Source organism: Procambarus clarkii, chromosome 14 (genome assembly GCF_040958095.1).
Source record: "Procambarus clarkii isolate CNS0578487 chromosome 14, FALCON_Pclarkii_2.0, whole genome shotgun sequence".
Taxonomy (NCBI): Eukaryota; Metazoa; Arthropoda; class Malacostraca; order Decapoda; family Cambaridae; genus Procambarus; species Procambarus clarkii.
This window is the reverse complement of record NC_091163.1, coordinates 34862692-34887562: the sequence shown is the minus strand read 5'-3', so window position 1 is coordinate 34887562 and position 24871 is coordinate 34862692. Positions and strand designations below refer to the sequence as shown.

At 53.5% G+C, this 24871-nt stretch overlaps 1 protein-coding gene across 4 annotated transcripts in view; it reads left to right on the top strand.

Moving 5' to 3' along the window:
• LOC138349526 (uncharacterized) overlaps nt 1-24871 on the top strand; it is a 226976-nt gene that overhangs the window by 156271 nt on the left and 45834 nt on the right. For all 4 annotated transcript variants that reach the window (XR_011228464.1, XM_069324455.1, XM_069324454.1 and 1 more), the window contains exon 3: nt 23551-23783. Coding sequence is in view for 3 of the 4 variants with exons in the window: in XM_069324455.1 (XP_069180556.1) it covers nt 23551-23783 (233 nt within the window). In the remaining variant the exon portion in view is untranslated. The remainder of the gene's footprint in view (nt 1-23550; nt 23784-24871) is intronic.

Here is a 24871-nt window from a genome sequence, read left to right as displayed (position 1 = left end):
CGTAGCAGGTCATTTGCATGTGCCTGTTCATTTAGGCTACTTCCTGGTATTCCCGCTGATATTACTGTATTAGCCAGGTGCTTCCATTTCAGGTGCCGTAGGTTCAAGTCCCCAAGCAGGATGATCTTCGGGGCTAAATTTGTGAGGTTTTCCAAGCAGTTCTATTTTCATTAGTTGGTCTTTAAACTGCTGCTGATTAGCCTCCGGTGACTTGTATACAAGGACAATATGTACATTTAGGATCTCTTTTTTGATTATCAGCACTTCCATCATATGGTTTGTGGTGTTTAGCAGCTCAGTACAGATGAGTGTGTGTGGTGTAGAGGCTGACCCCACCCTGTAGCCTGTGTGTCCCCTTGATGTAGAGGCTGACCCCACCCTGTAGCCTGTGTGTCCCCTCTTGATGTAGAGGCTGACCCCAGCCTGTAGCCTGTGTCCCCCCTTGATGTAGAGGCTGACCCCAGCCTGTAGCCTGTGTTTCCTGTGTGTGTGTGTGTGTGGTGTAGAGGCTGACCCCACCCTGTAGCTGTGTGTCCCCTTGATGTAGAGGCTGACCCCACCCTGTAGCCTGTGTCCCCCCTTGATGTAGAGGCTGACCCCAGCCTGTAGCCTGTGTGTCCCCTTGATGTAGAGGCTGACCCCACCCTGTAGCCTGTGTCCCCCCTTGATGTAGAGGCTGACCCCACCCTGTAGCCTGTGTGTCCCCTTGATGTAGAGGCTGACCCCAGCCTGTAGCCTGTGTCCCCCCTTGATGTAGAGGCTGACCCCAGCCTGTAGCCTGTGTCCCCCCTTGATGTAGAGGCTGACCCCAGCCTGTAGCCTGTGTTTCCTGTGTGTGTGTGTGTGGTGTAGAGGCTGACCCCACCCTGTAGCCTGTGTGTCCCCTTGATGTAGAGGCTGACCCCAGCCTGTAGCCTGTGTCCCCCCTTGATGTAGAGGCTGACCCCAGCCTGTAGCCTGTGTCCCCCCTTGATGTAGAGGCTGACCCCAGCCTGTAGCCTGTGTTTCCTGTGTGTGTGTGTGTGGTGTAGAGGCTGACCCCACCCTGTAGCCTGTGTGTCCCCTTGATGTAGAGGCTGACCCCAGCCTGTAGCCTGTGTCCCCCCTTGATGTAGAGGCTGACCCCAGCCTGTAGCCTGTGTCCCCCCTTGATGTAGAGGCTGACCCCAGCCTGTAGCCTGTGTTTCCTGTGTGTGTGTGTGTGGTGTAGAGGCTGACCCCACCCTGTAGCCTGTGTCCCCTCTTGATGTAGAGGCTGACCCCAGCCTGTAGCCTGTGTCCCCCCTTGATGTAGAGGCTGACCCCAGCCTGTAGCCTGTGTCCCCCCTTGATGTAGAGGCTGACCCCAGCCTGTAGCCTGTGTTTCCTGTGTGTGTGTGTGTGGTGTAGAGGCTGACCCCAGCCTGTAGCTGTGTTTCCTGTGTGTGTGTGTGTGGTGTAGAGGCTGACCCCACCCTGTAGCCTGTGTCCCCTCTTGATGTAGAGGCTGACCCCAGCCTGTAGCCTGTGTCCCCTCTTGATGTAGAGGCTGACCCCAGCCTGTAGCCTGTGTCCCCCCTTGATGTAGAGGCTGACCCCACCCTGTAGCCTGTGTTTCCTGTGTGTGTGTGTGTGGTGTAGAGGCTGACCCCAGCCTGTAGCCTGTGTCCCCCCTTGATGTAGAGGCTGACCCCACCCTGTAGCCTGTGTTTCCTGTGTGTGTGTGTGTGGTGTAGAGGCTGACCCCAGCCTGTAGCCTGTGTCCCCCCTTGATGTAGAGGCTGACCCCAGCCTGTAGCCTGTGTTTCCTGTGTGTGTGTGTGTGGTGTAGAGGCTGACCCCAGCCTGTAGCTGTGTTTCCTGTGTGTGTGTGATGTAGAGGCTGACCCCAGCCTGTAGCCTGTGTTTCCTGTGTGTGTGTGTGGTGTAGAGGCTGACCCCAGCCTGTAGCCTGTGTTTCCTGTGTGTGTGTGGTGTAGAGGCTGACCCCAGCCTGTAGCCTGTGTTTCCTGTGTGTGTGTGTGGTGTAGAGGCTGACCCCAGCCTGTAGCCTGTGTTTCCTGTGTGTGTGTGTGGTGTAGAGGCTGACCCCAGCCTGTAGCTGTGTTTCCTGTGTGTGTGTGGTGTAGAGGCTGACCCCAGCCTGTAGCCTGTGTGTGTGTGTGTGTGTGTGTGTGGTGTAGAGGCTGACCCCAGCCTGTAGCTGTGTTTCCTGTGTGTGTGTGGTGTAGAGGCTGACCCCAGCCTGTAGCCTGTGTGTGTGTGTGTGTGTGTGTGTGTGTGTGTGTGTGTGTGTGTGTGTGTGTGTGTGTGTGTGTGTGTGTGTGTGTGTGTGTGGTGTAGAGGCTGACCCCAGTCTGTAGCCTGTGTTCCCTGTGTGTGTGTGTGGTGTAGAGGCTGACCCCAGCCTGTAGCCTGTGTTTCCTGTGTGTGTGTGTGGTGTAGAGGCTGACCCCAGCCTGTAGCTGTGTTTCCTGTCCCATCTGAAACGATTGTACTCTGTGATCCACATTTCACCTTCATGGATGGTAGTCGTTTGTGTGGGTATCGTTTAGGGCTACAGACACAGGGTAGGTTAGAGTGCCAGGCAGGGGGCGGCCTGCCCCCGTCCCAGGGTAGGTTAGAGTGCCAGGCAGGGGGCGGCCTGCCCCCGTCCCAGGGTAGGGCAGAGTGCCAGGCAGGGGGCGGCCTGCCCCCGTCCCAGGGTAGGGCAGAGTGCCAGGCAGGGGGCGGCCTGCCCCCGTCCCAGGGTAGGTTAGAGTGCCAGGCAGGGGGCGGCCTGCCCCCGTCCCAGGGTAGGTTAGAGTGCCAGGCAGGGGGCGGCCTGCCCCCGTCCCAGGGTAGGGCAGAGTGCCAGGCAGGGGGCGGCCTGCCCCCATCCCAGGGTAGGTTAGAGTACCAGGCAGGGGGCGGCCTGCCCCCATCCCAGGGTAGGTTAGAGTGCCAGGCAGGGGGCGGCCTGCCCCCGTCCCAGGGTAGGGCAGAGTGCCAGGCAGGGGGTGGCCTGCCCCCGTCCCAGGGTAGGTTAGAGTGCCAGGCAGGGGGCGGCCTGCCCCCGTCCCAGGGTAGGTTAGAGTGCCAGGCAGGGGGCGGCCTGCCCCCGTCCCAGGGTAGGTTAGAGTGCCAGGCAGGGGGCGGCCTGCCCCCGTCCCAGGGTAGGGCAGAGTGCCAGGCAGGGGGCGGCCTGCCCCCATCCCAGGGTAGGTTAGAGTGCCAGGCAGGGGGCGGCCTGCCCCCGTCCCAGGGTAGGTTAGAGTGCCAGGCAGGGGGCGGCCTGCCCCCGTCCCAGGGTAGGGCAGAGTGCCAGGCAGGGGGCGGCCTGCCCCCGTCCCAGGGTAGGGCAGAGTGAGGCATGTTGCTGCTGTCAGTTTAGCTGCTGCTGTGTGAGCGGCCGGTCGTGCGGCTGGTGCCGGTGTGTGGGGGTGCCGGTGTGTGCGGGGGTGTGGGTTTGGGCGTTGCTGTGTGGGTGTGTGTTGGCAGGTGTGGGGGCAACATGAGGCAGTTGACCAAACATACCCACTCTACATGTTGTGTGACATCTCTTACCACGTGACTCCCTCCCCCCCTCCCCCTCCCCCTCTATTGTGGCTTCATTCCCCTTCTTCAGGTTCGTGGCAGTGCCACCAGCCTGGGTGGTGACAAGGGTGCCACCACCACCACCAGCCTGGGTGGTGACAAGGGTGCCACCACCACCACCAGCCTGGGTGGTGACAAGGGTGCCACCACCACCACCAGCCTGGGTGGTGACAAGGGTGCCACCACCACCACCACCAGCCTGGGTGGTGACAAGGGTGCCGCCACCACCACCACCAGCCTGGGTGGTGACAAGGGTGCCACCACCACCACCAGCCTGGGTGGTGACAAGGGTGCCACCACCACCACCACCAGCCTGGGTGGTGACAAGGGTGCCACCACCACCACCACCAGCCTGGGTGGTGACAAGGGTGCCACCACCACCACCAGCCTGGGTGGTGACAAGGGTGCCACCACCACCACCAGCCTGGGTGGTGACAAGGGTGCCACCACCAGCCTGGGTGGTGACAAGGGTGCCACCACCACCAGCCTGGGTGGTGACAAGGGTGCCACCACCACCACCAGCCTGGGTGGTGACAAGGGTGCCACCACCACCACCACCAGCCTGGGTGGTGACAAGGGTGCCACCACCACCACCACCAGCCTGGGTGGTGACAAGGGTGCCACCACCACCACCAGCCTGGGTGGTGACAAGGGTGCCACCACCACCACCAGCCTGGGTGGTGACAAGGGTGCCACCACCAGCCTGGGTGGTGACAAGGGTGCCACCACCACCAGCCTGGGTGGTGACAAGGGTGCCACCACCACCACCAGCCTGGGTGGTGACAAGGGTGCCACCACCACCACCACCAGCCTGGGTGGTGACAAGGGTGCCACCACCACCACCACCAGCCTGGGTGGTGACAAGGGTGCCACCACCACCACCACCAGCCTGGGTGGTGACAAGGGTGCCACCACCACCAGCCTGGGTGGTGACAAGGGTGCCACCAAAACCACCAGCCTGGGTGGTGACAAGGGTGCCACCACCACCAGCCTGGGTGGTGACAAGGGTGCCACCACCACCAGCCTGGGTGGTGACAAGGGTGCCACCACCACCAGCCTGGGTGGTGACAAGGGTGCCACCACCACCACCACCAGCCTGGGTGGTGACAAGGGTGCCACCACCACCACCACCAGCCTGGGTGGTGACAAGGGTGCCACCACCACCACCACCAGCCTGGGTGGTGACAAGGGTGCCACCACCACCACCACCAGCCTGGGTGGTGACAAGGGGTGCCACCACCACCACCACCAGCCATGGGTGGTGACAAGGGTGCCACCACCACCACCACCAGCCTGGGTGGGTGACAAGGGTGCCACCACACCCACCAGCCTGGGTGGTGACAAGGGTGCCACCACCACCACCAGCCTGGGTGGTGACAAGGGTGCCACCACCACCACCACCAGCCTGGGTGGTGACAAGGGTGCCACCACCACCACCACCAGCCTGGGTGGTGACAAGGGTGCCACCACCACCACCAGCCTGGGTGGTGACAAGGGTGCCAACCACCACCACCAGCCTGGGTGGTGACAAGGGGTGCCACCACCACCACCACCAGCCTGGGTGGTGACAAGGTGCACCACCACCACCACCAGCCTGGGTGGTGACAAGGGTGCCACCACCACCACCCAGCCTGGGTGGTGACAAGGGTGCCACCAACCACCACCACCAGCCTGGGTGGTGACAATGGGTGCCACCACCACCACCACCAGCCTGGGTGGTGACAAGGGTGCCACCACCACCACCACCAGCCTGGGTGGTGACAAGGGTGCCACCACCACCACCACCAGCCTGGGTGGTGACAAGGTTGCCACCACCACCACCAGCCTGGGTGGTGACAAGGGTGCCACCACCACCACCACCAGCCTGGGTGGTGACAAGGGTGCCACCACCAGGCTGGGTGGTGACAAGGGTGCCACCACCACCACCAGCCTGGGTGGTGACAAGGGTTGCCACCACCACCACCACCAGCCTGGGTGGTGACAAGGGTGCCACCACCACCACCAGCCTGGGTGGTGACAAGGGTGCCACCACCACCACCACCAGCCTGGGTGGTGACAAGGGTGCCACCACCACCACCACCAGCCTGGGTGGTGACAAGGGTGCCACCACCACCACCACCAGCCTGGGTGGTGACAAGGGTGCCACCACCACCACCCAGCCTGGGTGGTGACAAGGGTGCCACCACCAGCCTGGGTGGTGACAAGGGTGCCACCACCAGCCTGGGTGGGTGACAAGGGTGCCACCACCAGCCTGGGTGGTGACAAGGGTGCCACCACCAGCCTGGGTGGTGACAAGGGTGCCACCACCAGCCTGGGTGGTGACAAGGGTGCCACCACCAGCCTGGGTGGTGACAAGGGTGCCACCACCAGCCTGGGTGGTGACAAGGGTGCCACCACCACCAGCCTGGGTGGTGACAAGGGTGCCACCACCACCACCAGCCTGGGTGGTGACAAGGGTGCCACCACCACCACCAGCCTGGGTGGTGACAAGGGTGCCACCACCACCACCACCAGCCTGGGTGGTGACAAGGGTGCCACCACCACCACCACCAGCCTGGGTGGTGACAAGGGTGCCACCACCACCACCACCAGCCTGGGTGGTGACAAGGGTGCCACCACCACCACCACCAGCCTGGGTGGTGACAAGGGTGCCACCACCACCACCACCAGCCTGGGTGGTGACAAGGGTGCCACCACCACCACCACCAGCCTGGGTGGTGACAAGGGTGCCACCACCACCACCACCAGCCTGGGTGGTGACAAGGGTGCCACCACCACCACCACCAGCCTGGGTGGTGACAAGGGTGCCACCACCACCACCAGCCTGGGTGGTGACAAGGGTGCCACCACCACCACCACCAGCCTGGGTGGTGACAAGGGTGCCACCACCAGGCTGGGTGGTGACAAGGGTGCCACCACCACCACCAGCCTGGGTGGTGACAAGGGTGCCACCACCACCACCAGCCTGGGTGGTGACAAGGGTGCCACCACCACCACCACCAGCCTGGGTGGTGACAAGGGTGCCACCACCACCACCACCAGCCTGGGTGGTGACAAGGGTGCCACCACCACCACCACCAGCCTGGGTGGTGACAAGGGTGCCACCACCACCACCAGCCTGGGTGGTGACAAGGGTGCCACCACCAGCCTGGGTGGTGACAAGGGTGCCACCACCAGCCTGGGTGGTGACAAGGGTGCCACCACCAGCCTGGGTGGTGACAAGGGTGCCACCACCAGCCTGGGTGGTGACAAGGGTGCCACCACCAGCCTGGGTGGTGACAAGGGTGCCACCACCAGCCTGGGTGGTGACAAGGGTGCCACCACCACCACCAGCCTGGGTGGTGACAAGGGTGCCACCACCACCACCACCAGCCTGGGTGGTGACAAGGGTGCCACCACCACCACCACCAGCCTGGGTGGTGACAAGGGTGCCACCACCACCACCACCAGCCTGGGTGGTGACAAGGGTGCCACCACCACCACCACCAGCCTGGGTGGTGACAAGGGTGCCACCACCACCACCACCAGCCTGGGTGGTGACAAGGGTGCCACCACCACCACCACCAGCCTGGGTGGTGACAAGGGTGCCACCACCACCACCACCAGCCTGGGTGGTGACAAGGGTGCCACCACCACCACCACCAGCCTGGGTGGTGACAAGGGTGCCACCACCACCACCACCAGCCTGGGTGGTGACAAGGGTGCCACCACCACCACCAGCCTGGGTGGTGACAAGGGTGCCACCACCACCACCACCAGCCTGGGTGGTGACAAGGGTGCCACCACCAGGCTGGGTGGTGACAAGGGTGCCACCACCACCAGCCTGGGTGGTGACAAGGGTGCCACCACCACCACCACCAGCCTGGGTGGTGACAAGGGTGCCACCACCAGGCTGGGTGGTGACAAGGGTGCCACCACCACCAGCCTGGGTGGTGACAAGGGTGCCACCACCACCACCACCAGCCTGGGTGGTGACAAGGGTGCCACCACCACCACCAGCCTGGGTGGTGACAAGGGTGCCACCACCACCACCAGCCTGGGTGGTGACAAGGGTGCCACCACCACCACCACCAGCCTGGGTGGTGACAAGGGTGCCACCACCACCACCACCAGCCTGGGTGGTGACAAGGGTGCCACCACCACCACCACCAGCCTGGGTGGTGACAAGGGTGCCACCACCACCACCAGCCTGGGTGGTGACAAGGGTGCCACCACCAGCCTGGGTGGTGACAAGGGTGCCACCACCAGCCTGGGTGGTGACAAGGGTGCCACCACCAGCCTGGGTGGTGACAAGGGTGCCACCACCAGCCTGGGTGGTGACAAGGGTGCCACCACCAGCCTGGGTGGTGACAAGGGTGCCACCACCAGCCTGGGTGGTGACAAGGGTGCCACCACCAGCCTGGGTGGTGACAAGGGTGCCACCACCAGCCTGGGTGGTGACAAGGGTGCCACCACCAGCCTTTGTGGTGACAAGGGTGCCACCACCAGCCTGGGTGGTGACAAGGGTGCCACCACCAGCCTGGGTGGTGACAAGGGTGCCACCACCAGCCTGGGTGGTGACAAGGGTGCCACCACCAGCCTGGGTGGTGACAAGGGTGCCACCACCAGCCTGGGTGGTGACAAGGGTGCCACCACCAGCCTGGGTGGTGACAAGGGTGCCACCACCAGCCTGGGTGGTGACAAGGGTGCCACCACCAGTGTGGGCTCTCATGGTGCCACCACCAGTGTGGGCTCTCATGGTGCCACCACCAGTGTGGGCTCTCATGGTGCCACCACCAGTGTGGGCTCACATGGTGCCACCACTGGTGTGGGCTCTCATGGTGCCACCCCCAGTGTGGGCTCACATGGTGCCACCACCAGTGTGGGCTCACATGGTGCCACCACTGGTGTGGGCTCTCATGGTGCCACCACCAGTGTGGGCTCTCATGGTGCCACCACCAGTGTGGGCTCTCATGGTGCCACCACCAGTGTGGGCTCTCATGGTGCCACCAGTGTGGGCTCTCATGGTGCCACCAGCAGTGTGGGCTCACATGGTGCCACCAGCAGTGTGGGCTCTCATGGTGCCACCACCAGTGTGGGCTCTCATGGTGCCACCACCAGTGTGGGCTCACATGGTGCCACCAGCAGTGTGGGCTCACATGGTGCCACCACCAGTGTGGGCTCTCATGGTGCCACCACCAGTGCGGGCTCACATGGTGCCACCAGCAGTGTGGGCTCTCATGGTGCCACCACTGGTGTGGGCTCACATGGTGCCACCACTGGTGTGGGCTCACATGGTGCCACCACCAGTGGGCTCTCATGGTGCCACCAGCAGTGTGGGCTCTCATGGTGCCACCAGCAGTGTGGGCTCACATGGTGCCACCACCAGTGTGGGCTCTCATGGTGCCACCACCAGTGTGGGCTCACATGGTGCCACCACTGGTGTCATGTCGACCCAATTTTTTTTCTCGCTGGGACCCGGTGAGGATTTCCTCTGAGCATGTGATACCTTGTATCCGGTGTCTCATTCCCAGCACCCGCACTCACTACTGTGCACGTGCTAGGATTGAACTCTTGTAGCCACTTGAGGGACCATGCTCTCGTGTTGTCACGGTCGTCCTGTAGTTGTCACAGTGTTCAGTGGTATGGATCCTTGAGGTGAGGTAAAGGTGGGGGCCAAGATCAACCTGGTGACTGACCTGACCTCCAGTTTCATTACACACACAAATCACAATTGCGTGATACATCAGATGAACAAGATTCATCAAATAAGATTCAGCTTCAACTCCTTTTGACCATGTCGTAAGTCAGTCGATTAAGGCAGCGTCTGGGATGCTCTCGGACGCAGGTTCGAATCCTCATCACGGCCCTTGTGAATTTGTTCAGACCTCCAGGTTGGTGAGTGTGGTCACCCAGCCCGCTACGTCACTGCTTGCTTGATGGGGTTCTGGGAGTTCTTCTACTCCCCAAGCCCGGCCCGAGGCCAGGCTTGACTTGTGAGAGTTTGGTCCACCAGGCTGTTGCTTGGAGCGGCCCGCAGGCCCACATACCCACCACAGCCCGGTTGGTCCAGCACTCCTTGGAGGAAAAAAAAAAAGAGTCCAATTTCCTCTTGAAAATGTCCACAGTTGTTCCGGCAATATTTCTTATACTCGCTGGGAGGACGTTGAACAACCGCGGACCTCTGATGTTTATACAGTGTTCTCTGATTGTGCCTATGGCACCTCTGCTCTTCACTGGTTCCGTTCTGCATTTTCTTCCTTATCGTTCACTCCGGGATGTTCACTCCTAGTCTGAAATATGAATAACAGTGTAGTTGATCAGGTATCTTTAGGGGGAAGGGCTCTATCCCATGTGGTGCGGAGCTCACGTTGATTTGGGATAGGCTCTGCCCCGCTGCTGGAGCCATCTCAATCAACATCATATTTTCTGTGTGTGTGTGTGTGTGTGTGTGTGTGTGTGTGTGTGTGTGTGTGTGTGTGTGTGTGTGTACTCACCTATTTGTGCTTGCGGGGGTTGAGCTTTGGCTCTTTGGTTCCGCCTCTCAACTGTCAATCAACAGGTGTACAAAATCCTGAGTCTATTGGGCTCTTATCATATCTACATTTGAAACTGTGTATGGAGTCAGCCTCCACCACATCCGGTGTGTGTGTGTGTGTGTGTGTGTGTGTGTGTGTGTGTGTGTGTGTGTGTGTGTGTGTGTGTGTGTGTGTGTGTGTGTGTGTGTGTGTGTGTGTAATTACCTAAGTGTAGTTACAGGATGAGAGCTACGCTCGTGGTGTCCCGTCTTCCCAGCACTCTTTGTCATATAACTCTTTGAAACTACTGACGGTGTTGGCCGTCCTTAGTGAGGGGGGCGGGAGGAGGTTGTTGTTTAAGATTCAGCTACTGGGAACAAAAAGTTCCAAGTAGCACGGGCTATGGTGAGCCCGTAGTGGACTTACCTGGTACAGGAGCGGGGCTGTAACTTAATTTAAGGTGGGAGGAGGGTTGAGCGGGGCTAATATAGACCAGGCCAGACAGTGAGGAGACATGAGGAGAGTGTGAGTGAGTAAGGTGAGGCGGGTGTGACTGTGGAGGGTATTATGTCATACCAATATACATGACCAGTGAGTGAGTGAGTGAGGCACGCTGCCCACCACTCCTTGTACCCATATTCCCCCACCCCCCCACACACACACACATGCACACATGCGTGTACGGTGCATAGACACCATCATACTCACTGATCTACAACATGACATACCCTCAACATGACACAGACACAACATGACATACCCTCAACATGACACACACACAACATGACATACCCTCAACATGACACTGACACAACATGACATACCCTCAACATGACACAACATGACATACCCTCAACATGACACAGGCACAACATGACATACCCTCAACATGACACTGACACATAACATACCCTCAACATGACACAGGCACAACATGACATACCCTCAACATGACACAGGCACAACATGACATACCCTCAACATGACACTGACACAACATGACATACCCTCAACATGACACAGACACAACATGACATACCCTCAACATGACACAGACACAACATGACATACCCTCAACATGACACAGGCACAACATGACATACCCTCAACATGACACAGGCACAACATGACATACCCTCAACATGACACTGACACAACATGACATACCCTCAACATGACACAGGCACAACATGACATACCCAGAGCATGACACAGACACAACATACCTCAGTTGTCACTGATGAGGGCATGTTTTACAGCTGAGAGTAGTGTACAAGAGGAGCTAAGTGTAGTGCAAGTGTGTTAGTGCAAGTGTGAGGAGCACTACCAAGTGTAGTGGAGCATGTGGGTGTGTCATGTGGTGTAATATAACCACCACATAGTCCAACTACCACATCCTACATGGACCCTGCAACATGGATCTCATCGTTAAATGTAAGCACTTTCTTAATATATTTCCTCTTCAATTTGGCTCATTTTATCATAAGTTTATATATGCACATGGGTTAGTGTGTAAATACAAGTTTATATATGCACATGGGTTAGTGTGTAAATACAAGTTTATATATACACATGGGTTAGTGTGTAAATACAAGTTTATATATGCACATGGGTTAGTGTGTAAATACATGTTTATATATGCACATGGGTTAGTGTGTAAATACAAGTTTATATATACACATGGGTTAGTGTGTAAATACAAGTTTATATATACACATGGGTTAGTGTGTAAATACAAGTTTATATATGCACATGGGTTAGTGTGTAAATACAAGTTTATATATGCACATGGGTTAGTGTGTAAATACAAGTTTATATATACACATGGGTTAGTGTGTAAATACATGTTTATATATACACATGGGTTAGTGTGTAAATACAAGTTTATATATGCACATGGGTTAGTGTGTAAATACATGTTTATATATGCACATGGGTTAGTGTGTAAATACAAGTTTATATATACACATGGGTTAGTGTGTAAATACATGTTTATATATACACATGGGTTAGTGTGTAAATACATGTTTATATATACACATGGGTTAGTGTGTAAATACATGTTTATATATACACATGGGTTAGTGTGTAAATACAAGTTTATATATACACATGGGTTAGTGTGTAAATACATGTTTATATATACACATGGGTTAGTGTGTAAATACATGTCTGCATATTTGCTATTTGCAAACGCAATATTTTCAAGAGTTTTATGCAAATGAGATTTTATGCAAGTATTTACATTTGTGTAGCCTAGATAATCGGTATTTAGACCCTTGTGAACGGATGAACCCCAGGGGTCATCTACTCGTTAACTATTCAGCTGGGGAGGGAGCCGGTCGGCCGAGCGGACAGCATGCTGGATTGTGATCCTGTGGTCCCGGGTTCGATCCCGGGCGCCGGCGAAAAATAATGGGCAGAGTTTCTTTCACCCTATGCCCTGTTATCTAGCAGTAAAATAGGTACCTGGGAGTTAGTCAGCTGTCACGGGAAGCTTCCTGGGCGTGGAGGCCTGGTCGAGGACCGGGCCGCGGGGACACTAAAGCCCCGAAATCATCTCAAGATAACCTCAAGATAACTATTAATATCATCTACTCATCAACTAATAAGGTGCCCTAATGGTGATAATGGTAAGATAATGTTTACGGTGATTGTGTAGCGTGGTACCATTGACCTGCTGGATCTTGAGGTTATCTTTAGATGATTTCGGGGCTTTAGTGTCCCCGTGGCCCGGTCCTCGACCAGGCCTCCACCCCCAGGAAGCAGCCAGGGACAGCTGACTAACACCCAGGTACCTATTTTACTGCTAGGTAACAGGGGCATAGGACCTGTATGGATGTTGTCAGCCATTACCTACATAGGTCAAATGAACAAGTCCACAAGGGCCGTGACGAGGATTCGAACCTACGTAGAGTTCCATTATCTATGTAAATAACCGAGGTTACCTACATAGGTCTTCAGCACCAGGTTTTACATCTTAACAGTTGATTAACACCTTGTACATGAGAGCATACCTGGCTCATCTCTCTCTCTCTCTCTCTCTCTCTCTCTCTCCTCTCTCTCTCTCTCTCTCTCCTCTCTCTCTCTCTCTCTCCTCTCTCTCTCTCCTCTCTCTCTCTCTCCTCTCTCTCTCTCTCCTCTCTCTCTCTCCTCTCTCTCTCTCTCTCTCTCTCTCTCTCTCTCTCTCTCTCTCTCTCTCTCTCTCTCTCTCTCTCTCTCTCTCTCTCTCTCTCTCTCTCTCTCTCTCTCTCTCTCTCTCTCTCTCTCTCTCTCTCTCTCTCTCTCTCTCTCTCTCTCTCTCTCTCTCTCTCTCTCTCTCTCTCTCTCTCTCTCTCTCTCTCTCTCTCTCTCTCTCTCTCTCTCTCTCTCTCTCTCTCTCTCTCTCTCTCTCTCTCTCTCTCTCTCTCTCTCTCTCTCTCTCTCTCTCTCTCTCTCTCTCTCTCTCTCTCTCTCTCTCTCTCTCTCTCTCTCTCTCTCTCTCTCTCTCTCTCTCTCTCTCTCTCTCTCTCTCTCTCTCTCTCTCTCTCTCTCTCTCTCTCTCTCTCTCTCTCTCTCTCTCTCTCTCTCTCTCTCTTATATTTATTTATATTTATTTATATATATATATATATATATATATATATATATATATATATATATATATATATATATATATATGTCGTACCTAGTAGCCAGAACGCACTTCTCAGCCTACTATGCAAGGCCCGATTTGCCTAATAAGCCAAGTTTTCATGAATTAATTGTTTTTCGACTACCTAACCTACCTAACCTAACCTAACTTTTTTGGCTACCTAACCTAACCTATAAAGGTAGGTTAGGTTAGGTTAGGTAGGGTTGGTTAGGTTCGGTCGTATATCCACGTTAATTTTAACTCCAATAAAAAAAAATTGACCTCATACATAATGAAATGGGTAGCTTTATCATTTCATAAGAAAAAAATTAGAGAAAATATATTAATTCAGGAAAACTTGGCTTATTAGGCAAATCGAGCCCTGCATAGTAGGCTGAGAAGTGAGTTCTGGCTACTAGGTACGACATATATATATATATATATATATATATATATATATATATATACACATATATATATATATATATATGAGGGTGTTGATAACGCCTCCAAATGATACCTGATCAACCAGACTGTAATGTATACGGGAGACTGCAGGCAGCAGAGTCTAGCAGTGTCGATCACCAGACTAACCAGCTGGGGGGGGGGGGGGTCACACACCTGACTGTAGGGGCATGTCATCTTTGAAACACCTGCAGAATACTCCAGGCATACCTGGAGCATGTCTGGAGCATAACACCTCAAGGTAGCTTGACTTCATGCACTAACTACAACATCATTACAAGCCATCCGACTGTTAGGACAGTAGAGCTTACAACATAAGGTTATTTGTACGACATACAGTACTGTTAAGTTACAGTCAAAGGAAGAGGCGTGTATTACGTATCATACAGTGAGCTCCAACGTCAAGAACGACTAACTTGGGTAATGTACATTCTTGGCCAGCACGTCACAACACTAAACCACACAATTATGTTGAGTTACAGTGAAGGGTCGTGTACCCCCAAGGTACAGTCCTGGCACAACTATTGAGTACGGTGAAGGGTCATGTACCCCCCAAGGTACAGTCCTGGACCAACTACTGAGTACGGTGAAGGGTCGTGTACCCCCAAGGTACAGTCCTGGCCCCACTACTCAGTACAGTAAAGGGTCGTGTATCCCCAAGGTACAGTCCTGGCCCCACTACTCAGTACAGTAAAGGGTCGTGGACCCCAAGGTACAGTCCTGGCCCCACTACTGAGTACGGTGAAGGGTCGTGGACCCCAAGGTACAGTCCTGGCACCGTTACATTGTAGATGACATTAAAATGAGCATGAATATTTTCCTCAGAAGAAGACACTGAACACTACAGAGAGAGATATCAGTATATCTTACAATGGACAAAGGAAACATGATATTCATCAGTGATATACAGTACTCCAGATGCTATACTGTACTGTACTTAGATATGGAAATAATTAGGAACGTAAACTGGTTGGACGATACAAGATATCGACGGATCTCGTAGAACAGAAATGACACATTTCAAAAGGTCTAGAAATAATGCTGTATTGTTTATTGAGTAAACACACACAACAAAGAATGAGTCTGGAAAATGATAGCACGGGTTATGATAACCTTCAAGTCTGCCAGACTGCTCCTTGTTTTCAGGTGGTTACTGGAGTTGTCCCGCCTTGAGTACTGCTCCATACTTCATTTCCCTTTTAACGCTGGAGAGATTTCTGGAATAGTAGGAATACTGTACAAGGAACATATACGGCACACATAGACACAGTCAAAACATACATAGAAACATGTATGTAATATGTAAAGATAGAACCCGAACGCAGGTTCGAATCCTCGTCATGGCCGGTGTGGATTTGTTCATACATGTCAACGATATGGAAGAAAATGCAGAATAGAACCAGTGAAGAACAGGGGTGCCATAGGCACAATCAGAGGACACTGTATAAACATCAGAGGTCCGCGGTTGTTCCCTCCCAGCGAGCATAAGAAATATTGCTGGAACAACCGTGGACATCTTCAAGAGGAAACTAGATAGTTTCCTCCAAGGAGTGCCAGACCAACCAGGCTGTGGTGGGTGGGCCTGCGGGCCGCTGCAAGCAACAGCCTGGTGGACCAAACTCTCACAAGTCAAGCCTGGCCTCAGGCTGGGCTTGGGGAGAACAACAACTCCCAGAACCCCATCAAGCAGGTATCAAGCAGGTATCAAGCAGGTATCAAGCAGGTATCAAGCAGGTATCAAGCAGGTATATAAACTGTTGGGACTATCTCAAACCTCTCAAAATGTTCACTCTGGAAAGGAGACAAGAAGGATATCACATAACTTGTACCCCTGGAAGATCCTGGAAGACCTGGTCCCAGATATGTACAATATTTGGGACCTACTGGAGTGAAAGATATGGTAGGAAGTACAGAATAGATCCAGTGAAAAGTAGAGGTGCCATAGGCACAATCAGAGAACTTCCCTCAAGATATAAGACCTCCCTCAAAATATGGGACCGCCCTCAAAATACGAGAAATATTAAAAGAACACAAGTAGAGGTGTTCAAGAGGAGATTGGAGAGATTTCAGAAGAATGCTGTGGATGAGCTGTGTTGCTGTGAATGTGTAGGTCTGTGGGTCCCTGCAATCAACAGCCTGACGTAGTTAGTTATCACCAAACAAGCTTGGCCCAGGCCAAACTTGGATAGTAGAACAACTCCTGAAACTGCCTATAGGTAAACTAAAGGTAAAGAAGCGGGTTTTGATTGCCATGATAATGTCTGTGTATGTGTGTGATAGTAACAGTCGGGTGTGGTGGGGATGACAAGTGGGTGCCGGGTGTGGGATTGGTGACAGTTGGCTACCGGGTGTGTCGATGTGTGATAGTAACAGTCGGGTGTGGTGGGGATGACAAGTGGGTGCCGGGTGTGGGATTGGTGACAGTTGGCTACCGGGTGTGTCGATGTGTGATAGTAACAGTCGGGTGTGGTGGGGATGACAAGTGGGTGCCGGGTGTGGGATTGGTGACAGTTGGCTACCGGGTGTGTCGATGTGTGATAGTAACAGTCGGGTGTGGTGGGGATGACAAGTGGGTGCCGGGTGTGGGATTGGTGACAGTTGGCTACCGGGTGTGTCGATGTGTGATAGTAACAGTCGGGTGTGGTGGGGATGACAAGTGGGTGCCGGGTGTGGGATTGGTGACAGTTGGCTACCGGGTGTGTCGATGTGTGATAGTAACAGTCGGGTGTGGTGGGGATGACAAGTGGGTGCCGGGTGTGGGATTGGTGACAGTTGGCTACCGGGTGTGTCGATGTGTGATAGTAACAGTCGGGTGTGGTGGGGATGACAAGTGGGTGCCGGGTGTGGGATTGGTGACAGTTGGCTACCGGGTGTGTCGATGTGTGATAGTAACAGTCGGGTGTGGTGGGGATGACAAGTGGGTGCCGGGTGTGGGATTGGTGACAGTTGGCTACCGGGTGTGTCGATGTGTGATAGTAACAGTCGGGTGTGGTGGGGATGACAAGTGGGTGCCGGGTGTGGGATTGGTGACAGTTGGCTACCGGGTGTGTCGATGTGTGATAGTAACAGTCGGGTGTGGTGGGGATGACAAGTGGGTGCCGGGTGTGGGATTGGTGACAGTTGGCTACCGGGTGTGTCGATGTGTGATAGTAACAGTCGGGTGTGGTGGGGATGACAAGTGGGTGCCGGGTGTGGGATTGGTGACAGTTGGCTACCGGGTGTGTCGATGTGTGATAGTAACAGTCGGGTGTGGTGGGGATGACAAGTGGGTGCCGGGTGTGGGATTGGTGACAGTTGGCTACCGGGTGTGTCGATGTGTGATAGTAACAGTCGGGTGTGGTGGGGATGACAAGTGGGTGCCGGGTGTGGGATTGGTGACAGTTGGCTACCGGGTGTGTCGATGTGTGATAGTAACAGTCTTGTGTGGTGGGGATGACAAGTGGGTGCCGGGTGTGGGATTGGTGACAGTTGGCTACCGGGTGTGTCGATGTGTGATAGTAACAGTCTTGTGTGGTGGGGATGACAAGTGGGTGCCGGGTGTGGGATTGGTGACAGTTGGCTACCGGGTGTGTCGATGTGTGATAGTAACAGTCGGGTGTGGTGGGGATGACAAGTGGGTGCCGGGTGTGGGATTGGTGACAGTTGGCTACCGGGTGTGTCGATGTGTGATAGTAACAGTCTTGTGTGGTGGGGATGACAAGTGGGTGCCGGGTGTGGGATTGGTGACAGTTGGCTACCGGGTGTGTCGATGTGTGATAGTAACAGTCGGGTGTGGTGGGGATGACAAGTGGGTGCCGGGTGTGGGATTGGTGACAGTTGGCTACCGGGTGTGTCGATGACAAGTGGGTGCCGGGTGTGGGATTGGCACAGTTGGCTACCGGGTGTGTCGATGACAAGTGGGTGCCGGGTGTGGGATTGGTGACAGTTGGCTACCGGGTGTGTCGATGACAAGTGGGTGCCGGGTGTGGGATTGGTGACAGTTGGCTACCGGGTGTGTCGATGACAAGTGGGTGCCGGGTGTGGGATTGGTGACAGTTGGCTACCGGGTGTGTCGATGACAAGTGGGTGCCGGGTGTGGGATTGGTGACAGTTGGCTACCGGGTGTGTCGATGACAAGTGGGTGCCGGGTGTGGGATTGGTGACAGTTGGCTACCGGGTGTGGTGGGGATGACAAGTGGGTGCCGGGTGTGGGATTGGTGACAGTTGGCTACCGGGTGTGTCGATGACAAGTGGGTGCCGGGTGTGGGATTGGTGACAGTTGGCTACCGGGTGTGTCGATGACAAGTGGGTGCCGGGTGTGGGATTGGTGACAGTTGGCTACCGGGTGTGTCGATGACAAGTGGGTGCCGGGTGTGGGATTGGCACAGTTGGCTACCGGGTGTGTCGATGACAAGTGGGTGCCGGGTGTGGGATTGGTGACAGTTGGCTACCGGGTGTGTCGATGTGTGATAGTAACAGTCTTGTGTGGTGGGGATGACAAGTGGGTGCCGGGTGTGGGATTGGTGACAGTTGGCTACCGGGTGTGTCGATGTGTGATAGTAACAGTCTTGTGTGGTGGGGATGACAAGTGGGTGCCGGGTGTGGGATTGGTGACAGTTGGCTACCGGGTGTGTCGATGTGTGATAGTAACAGTCTTGTGTGGTGGGGATGACAAGTGGGTGCCGGGTGTGGGATTGGTGACAGTTGGCTACCGGGTGTGTCGATGACAAGTGGGTGCCGGGTGTGGGATTGGTGACAGTTGGCTACCGGGTGTGTCGATGTGTGATAGTAACAGTCGGGTGTGGTGGGGATGACAAGTGGGTGCCGGGTGTGGGATTGGTGACAGTTGGCTACCGGGTGTGTCGATGTGTGATAGTAACAGTCGGGTGTGGTGGGGATGACAAGTGGGTGCCGGGTGTGGGATTGGTGACAGTTGGCTACCGGGTGTGTCGATGTGTGATAGTAACAGTCGGGTGTGGTGGGGATGACAAGTGGGTGCCGGGTGTGGGATTGGTGACAGTTGGCTACCGGGTGTGTCGATGTGTGATAGTAACAGTCGGGTGTGGTGGGGATGACAAGTGGGTGCCGGGTGTGGGATTGGTGACAGTTGGCTACCGGGTGTGTCGATGTGTGATAGTAACAGTCGGGTGTGGTGGGGATGACAAGTGGGTGCCGGGTGTGGGATTGGTGACAGTTGGCTACCGGGTGTGTCGATGTGTGATAGTAACAGTCTTGTGTGGTGGGGATGACAAGTGGGTGCCGGGTGTGGGATTGGTGACAGTTGGCTACCGGGTGTGTCGATGTGTGATAGTAACAGTCGGGTGTGGTGGGGATGACAAGTGGGTGCCGGGTGTGGGATTGGTGACAGTTGGCTACCGGGTGTGTCGATGTGTGATAGTAACAGTCGGGTGTGGTGGGGATGACAAGTGGGTGCCGGGTGTGGGATTGGTGACAGTTGGCTACCGGGTGTGTCGATGTGTGATAGTAACAGTCTTGTGTGGTGGGGATGACAAGTGGGTGCCGGGTGTGGGATTGGTGACAGTTGGCTACCGGGTGTGTCGATGTGTGATAGTAACAGTCGGGTGTGGTGGGGATGACAAGTGGGTGCCGGGTGTGGGATTGGTGACAGTTGGCTACCGGGTGTGTCGATGTGTGATAGTAACAGTCGGGTGTGGTGGGGATGACAAGTGGGTGCCGGGTGTGGGATTGGTGACAGTTGGCTACCGGGTGTGTCGATGTGTGATAGTAACAGTCTTGTGTGGTGGGGATGACAAGTGGGTGCCGGGTGTGGGATTGGTGACAGTTGGCTACCGGGTGTGTCGATGTGTGATAGTAACAGTCGGGTGTGGTGGGGATGACAAGTGGGTGCCGGGTGTGGGATTGGTGACAGTTGGCTACCGGGTGTGTCGATGTGTGATAGTAACAGTCGGGTGTGGTGGGGATGACAAGTGGGTGCCGGGTGTGGGATTGGTGACAGTTGGCTACCGGGTGTGTCGATGTGTGATAGTAACAGTCGGGTGTGGTGGGGATGACAAGTGGGTGCCGGGTGTGGGATTGGTGACAGTTGGCTACCGGGTGTGTCGATGTGTGATAGTAACAGTCGGGTGTGGTGGGGATGACAAGTGGGTGCCGGGTGTGGGATTGGTGACAGTTGGCTACCGGGTGTGTCGATGTGTGATAGTAACAGTCGGGTGTGGTGGGGATGACAAGTGGGTGCCGGGTGTGGGATTGGTGACAGTTGGCTACCGGGTGTGTCGATGCACACACAAGAACTTTTAGGGACGTCCTCAAATGTTGCTAATATGTTCTGTGTTTTGTTACCTGGCCAGCACCACACTTCCTCTTGACTTGACCACTCATACCAGCTAGAATCAACAGATTTTTTGTATTATGATGCATTAAAATTACCCATTTTCAGCTTTTTTTGGCAATTAATCCAGGAAAGTAAGGAAAAACTAACTTGAATATCTGCACCTTACTATATTAAACAAAAATGAAAAATTAGTGGTCACTTTCCCCCAATTGGATATTAAGAGATTAGTTACATACGAGGGTCAAACATGTCAGGTGTACTGCTGGGAGGCCTAGCCTCAAAATTATGCATAATCTATGGGCAATATTTTTTAACCAGCATTCTAAAAATTCTGCAGATTTCGGAAACTTTGTGAGCCTCTGCCTGTCGAGATTGGTTCTTTATGACTACCAATGTTTGTTGTGTGTAAGGCTGTCATAGCCAGCAGCCTCATTTTGGTTCGGTGGTAATTTGCTGTTAGACTTCTCATGTTCTCCTTCACTACGTACTGTAGTAAAGATGAACACACTACGTACTGTAGTAAAGATGAACACACTACGTACTGTAGTAAAGATGAACACACTACGTACTGTAGTAAAGATGAACACACTACGTACTGTAGTAAAGATGAACACACTACGTACTGTAGTAAAGATGAACACACTACGTACTGTAGTAAAGATGAACACACTACGTACTGTAGTAAAGATGAACACACTACGTACTGTAGTAAAGATGAACACACTACGTACTGTAGTAAAGATGAACACACTACGTACTGTAGTAAAGATGAACACACTACGTACTGTAGTAAAGATGAACACACTACATACTGTAGTAAAGATGAACACACTACGTACTGTAGTAAAGATGAACACACTACGTACTGTAGTAAAGATGAACACACTACATACTGTAGTAAAGATGAACACACTACGTACTGTAGTAAAGATGAACACACTACGTACTGTAGTAAAGATGAACACACTACGTACTGTAGTAAAGATGAACACACTACGTACTGTAGTAAAGATGAACACACTACGTACTGTAGTAAAGATGAACACACTACGTACTGTAGTAAAGATGAACACACTACGTACTGTAGTAAAGATGAACACACTACGTACTGTAGTAAAGATGAACACACTACGTACTGTAGTAAAGATGAACACACTACGTACTGTAGTAAAGATGAACACACTACGTACTGTAGTAAAGATGAACACACTACGTACTGTAGTAAAGATGAACATAGTTGCTCACATGTGGCCAGCCTTTCCTGGAGAGTGCCTGGTCTCTGAACACAAGATACAGTCACTGAAGTCAGTGATTATAGATACTCTTGATTATTACATTATAGCCATTATAGATAAATATTGTAGATAATAAATCAAGTGTAAATGGTTATAGATTATAGGTAATAATGATACATGATGAATTTAAATAATTATAGACTGCAGATAATGATCTATGAATGTTTCTAGAGATTATCACCTCCATGGTCCGATCCCTGACACAGGCTTGTCCGTTGACACAACTGGTTATGATACATTTGATTTCATGTGTGTGCGCGTCTGGAGGAGGCCACAGGTGTGTCAGTAGTGTGTGTGTGGGTGCGTCTGGGGGAGGCCACAGGTGTGTCAGTAGTGTGTGGGTGGGTGCGTTTGAGGGAGGCCACAGGTGTGTCAGTAGTGTGTGGGTGGGTGCGTTTGAGGGAGGCCACAGGTGTGTCAGTAGTGTGTGTGTGGGTGCGTCTGGGGGAGGCCACAGGTGTGTCAGTAGTGTGTGTGTGGGTGCGTCTGGGGGAGGCCACAGGTGTGTCAGTAGTGTGTGGGTGGGTGCGTTTGAGGGAGGCCACAGGTGTGTCAGTAGTGTGTGTGTGGGTGCATCTGGGGGAGGCCACAGGTGTGTCAGTAGTGTGTGTGTGGGTGCGTCTGGAGGAGGCCACAGGTGTGTCAGTAGTGTGTGTGTGGGTGCGTCTGGGGGAGGCCACAGGTGTGTCAGTAGTGTGTGTGTGGGTGCGTCTGGAGGAGGCCACAGGTGTGTCAGTAGTGTGTGTGTGGGTGCGTCTTGGGGAGGCCACAGGTGTGTCAGTAGTGTGTGTGTGGGTGCATCTGGGGGAGGCCACAGGTGTGTCAGTAGTGTGTGTGTGGGTGCGTCTGGAGGAGGCCACAGGTGTGTCAGTAGTGTGTGTGTGGGTGCGTCTGGGGGAGGCCACAGGTGTGTCAGTAGTGTGTGTGTGGGTGCGTCTGGAGGAGGCCACAGGTGTGTCAGTAGTGTGTGTGTGGGTGCGTCTGGGGGAGGCCACAGGTGTGTCAGTAGTGTGTGTGTGGGTGCGTCTGGAGGAGGCCACAGGTGTGTCAGTAGTGTGTGTGTGGGTGCGTCTGGGGGAGGCCACAGGTGTGTCAGTAGTGTGTGTGTGGGTGCGTCTGGGGGAGGCCACAGGTGTGTCAGTAGTGTGTGTGTGGGTGCGTCTGGGGGAGGCCACAGGTGTGTCAGTAGTGTGTATGGGTGCGTCTGGGGAAGGCCACAGATGTGTCAGTAGTGCGTGTGTGGGTGCGTCTGGAGGAGGCCACAGATGTGACAGTACTCACCTAATTGTGCTTGTGAGGGTTGAGCTCTGGCTCTTTGGTCCCGCCTCTCAACTGTCAATCGACTAATGTACAAGTTCCTGAGCCTACTGGACTCTACACATATCTACATACATATCTACACTTGAAGCTGTGTATGGGGTCAGTCTCCACCACATCACTGCCTAACGCATTCCATTTGTTCACTACTCTGACACTGAAAAAGTTCTTTCTAACGTCTCTATGGCTCATTTGGGTACTCAATTTCCACCTGTGTTCCCTAGTGCATGTGCCCCTTGTGCTAAATAGCCTGTCTTTACCTACCCTATGAATTCCTCTGAGAATCTTGTATGTGGTGATCATGTCCCCTCTAACTCTTCTGTCTCTCAGTATGTGTATGCGTGCGTCTAGGGAGACCACAGATGTGAATTCAATCCTAATGAAATTGCTTTGAACTTTTCTCATTGATTCATCATGCTTTTGTGAGTTTGATTAGCACTAATAATGTTATGTAGACTGATACCAGGATCTGATTTTTGCTGTGAATTTGTATTTTATAATACTTTTGCATTGCAGGTGTTTGTCACACGTGTGGAGACAAAGTGACTGGTGCGGGGCAGGCGTGTCAGGCTATGGGGAATCTTTATCACACCAATTGCTTCATCTGTTGCTCCTGCGGACGTGCTCTGCGGGGAAAGGCATTCTACAATGTCCACGGTAAAGTGTACTGCGAGGAAGACTACCTTTACTCTGGTTTCCAGCAGACTGCGGAGAAATGTGCAATCTGCGGCCACCTTATTATGGAAATGGTGAGTCCTTAGTGAATTACTCGACCCATCCTCCTGTTCAGGTAGTACCTATTGTGTCGGTCGTCAATAGTCACTAATTCATCCATACTTAGCTTTTAGATAGTAGTATACTGACTAGCAAGGAATTCTTTTAAAATAAATGAAGCTAAAAAACAAACTTAAATATTCCTTGGCCTTGTATGTACAATATTAGGCCTCGGATATCATATATTAGGCCTAGGAAGGTTAGGTTTGTTTAGTTTCTCAAAGCAACACAAGTAAAAAGTTATTTTTTGGTTTGTCCAACTCAATAGTTCATATTTCTACTCTATAATTTTGTTGTACATCAGGTGTATACATACTATGGTCCTCATCGTTACTATTAGCACTACCTAAACAGGAGGATGGGCTAGAATTAAAATAGATAATTGTTGTAATGCATTTATAAGTACAGTTCAGTACAGTGGTCCTCAAGATTAGGACTCAAATGATATGGTTCATCTTATATAGTTTCCCTTAGTGTGGGAGAGGAAACCTGCTAGGCTTTGTGTACCTTGAGTCCCTGTATGCTTGGGTCTTTTGTTCCAGGGGGGAGAATTTTTGTTAACCGCCTCGTTGTATGAGTATGATTGCTTGGTTCCTTTCCCTCGAGTTCGATTCTGCATCCATTTTGGTGCCTCGGAGTCATTATTTTTCCAGAGGTTTCTGTCTTCACATAATGGGCCTTCATTGGTTCATGCAGATTTGTTTTGGTACCTCCTATGGAACTCAGACCAGTTTTCTTTGATGGACCTGGCTTTTTGTGAGTGGGTCTGTTTCAGCTTTTTGGCTGCTGTGTGAGATTTCAGATTCATCTTGAGTAGCTGACAGTCCTCTTTGTTTTTCCTAGGGGATTATTTTTGTCCCACACACTTGATTAGTGGGAGGTGAATTCCATTTTTCAGGTGTTCTTGAGTAATTCTTCTTTTTGTTCCACTCAAGAACTGACTGTTTCTTCTGGCACTCCTCAAGGACATGGACATGTGGCAGCTCTATGTACAACTGCCTGTGCCGTCCAGGGCCCTTATTGCAGAGGATCACAGGGGCTCATTCCCACTTTGGGCCAATTT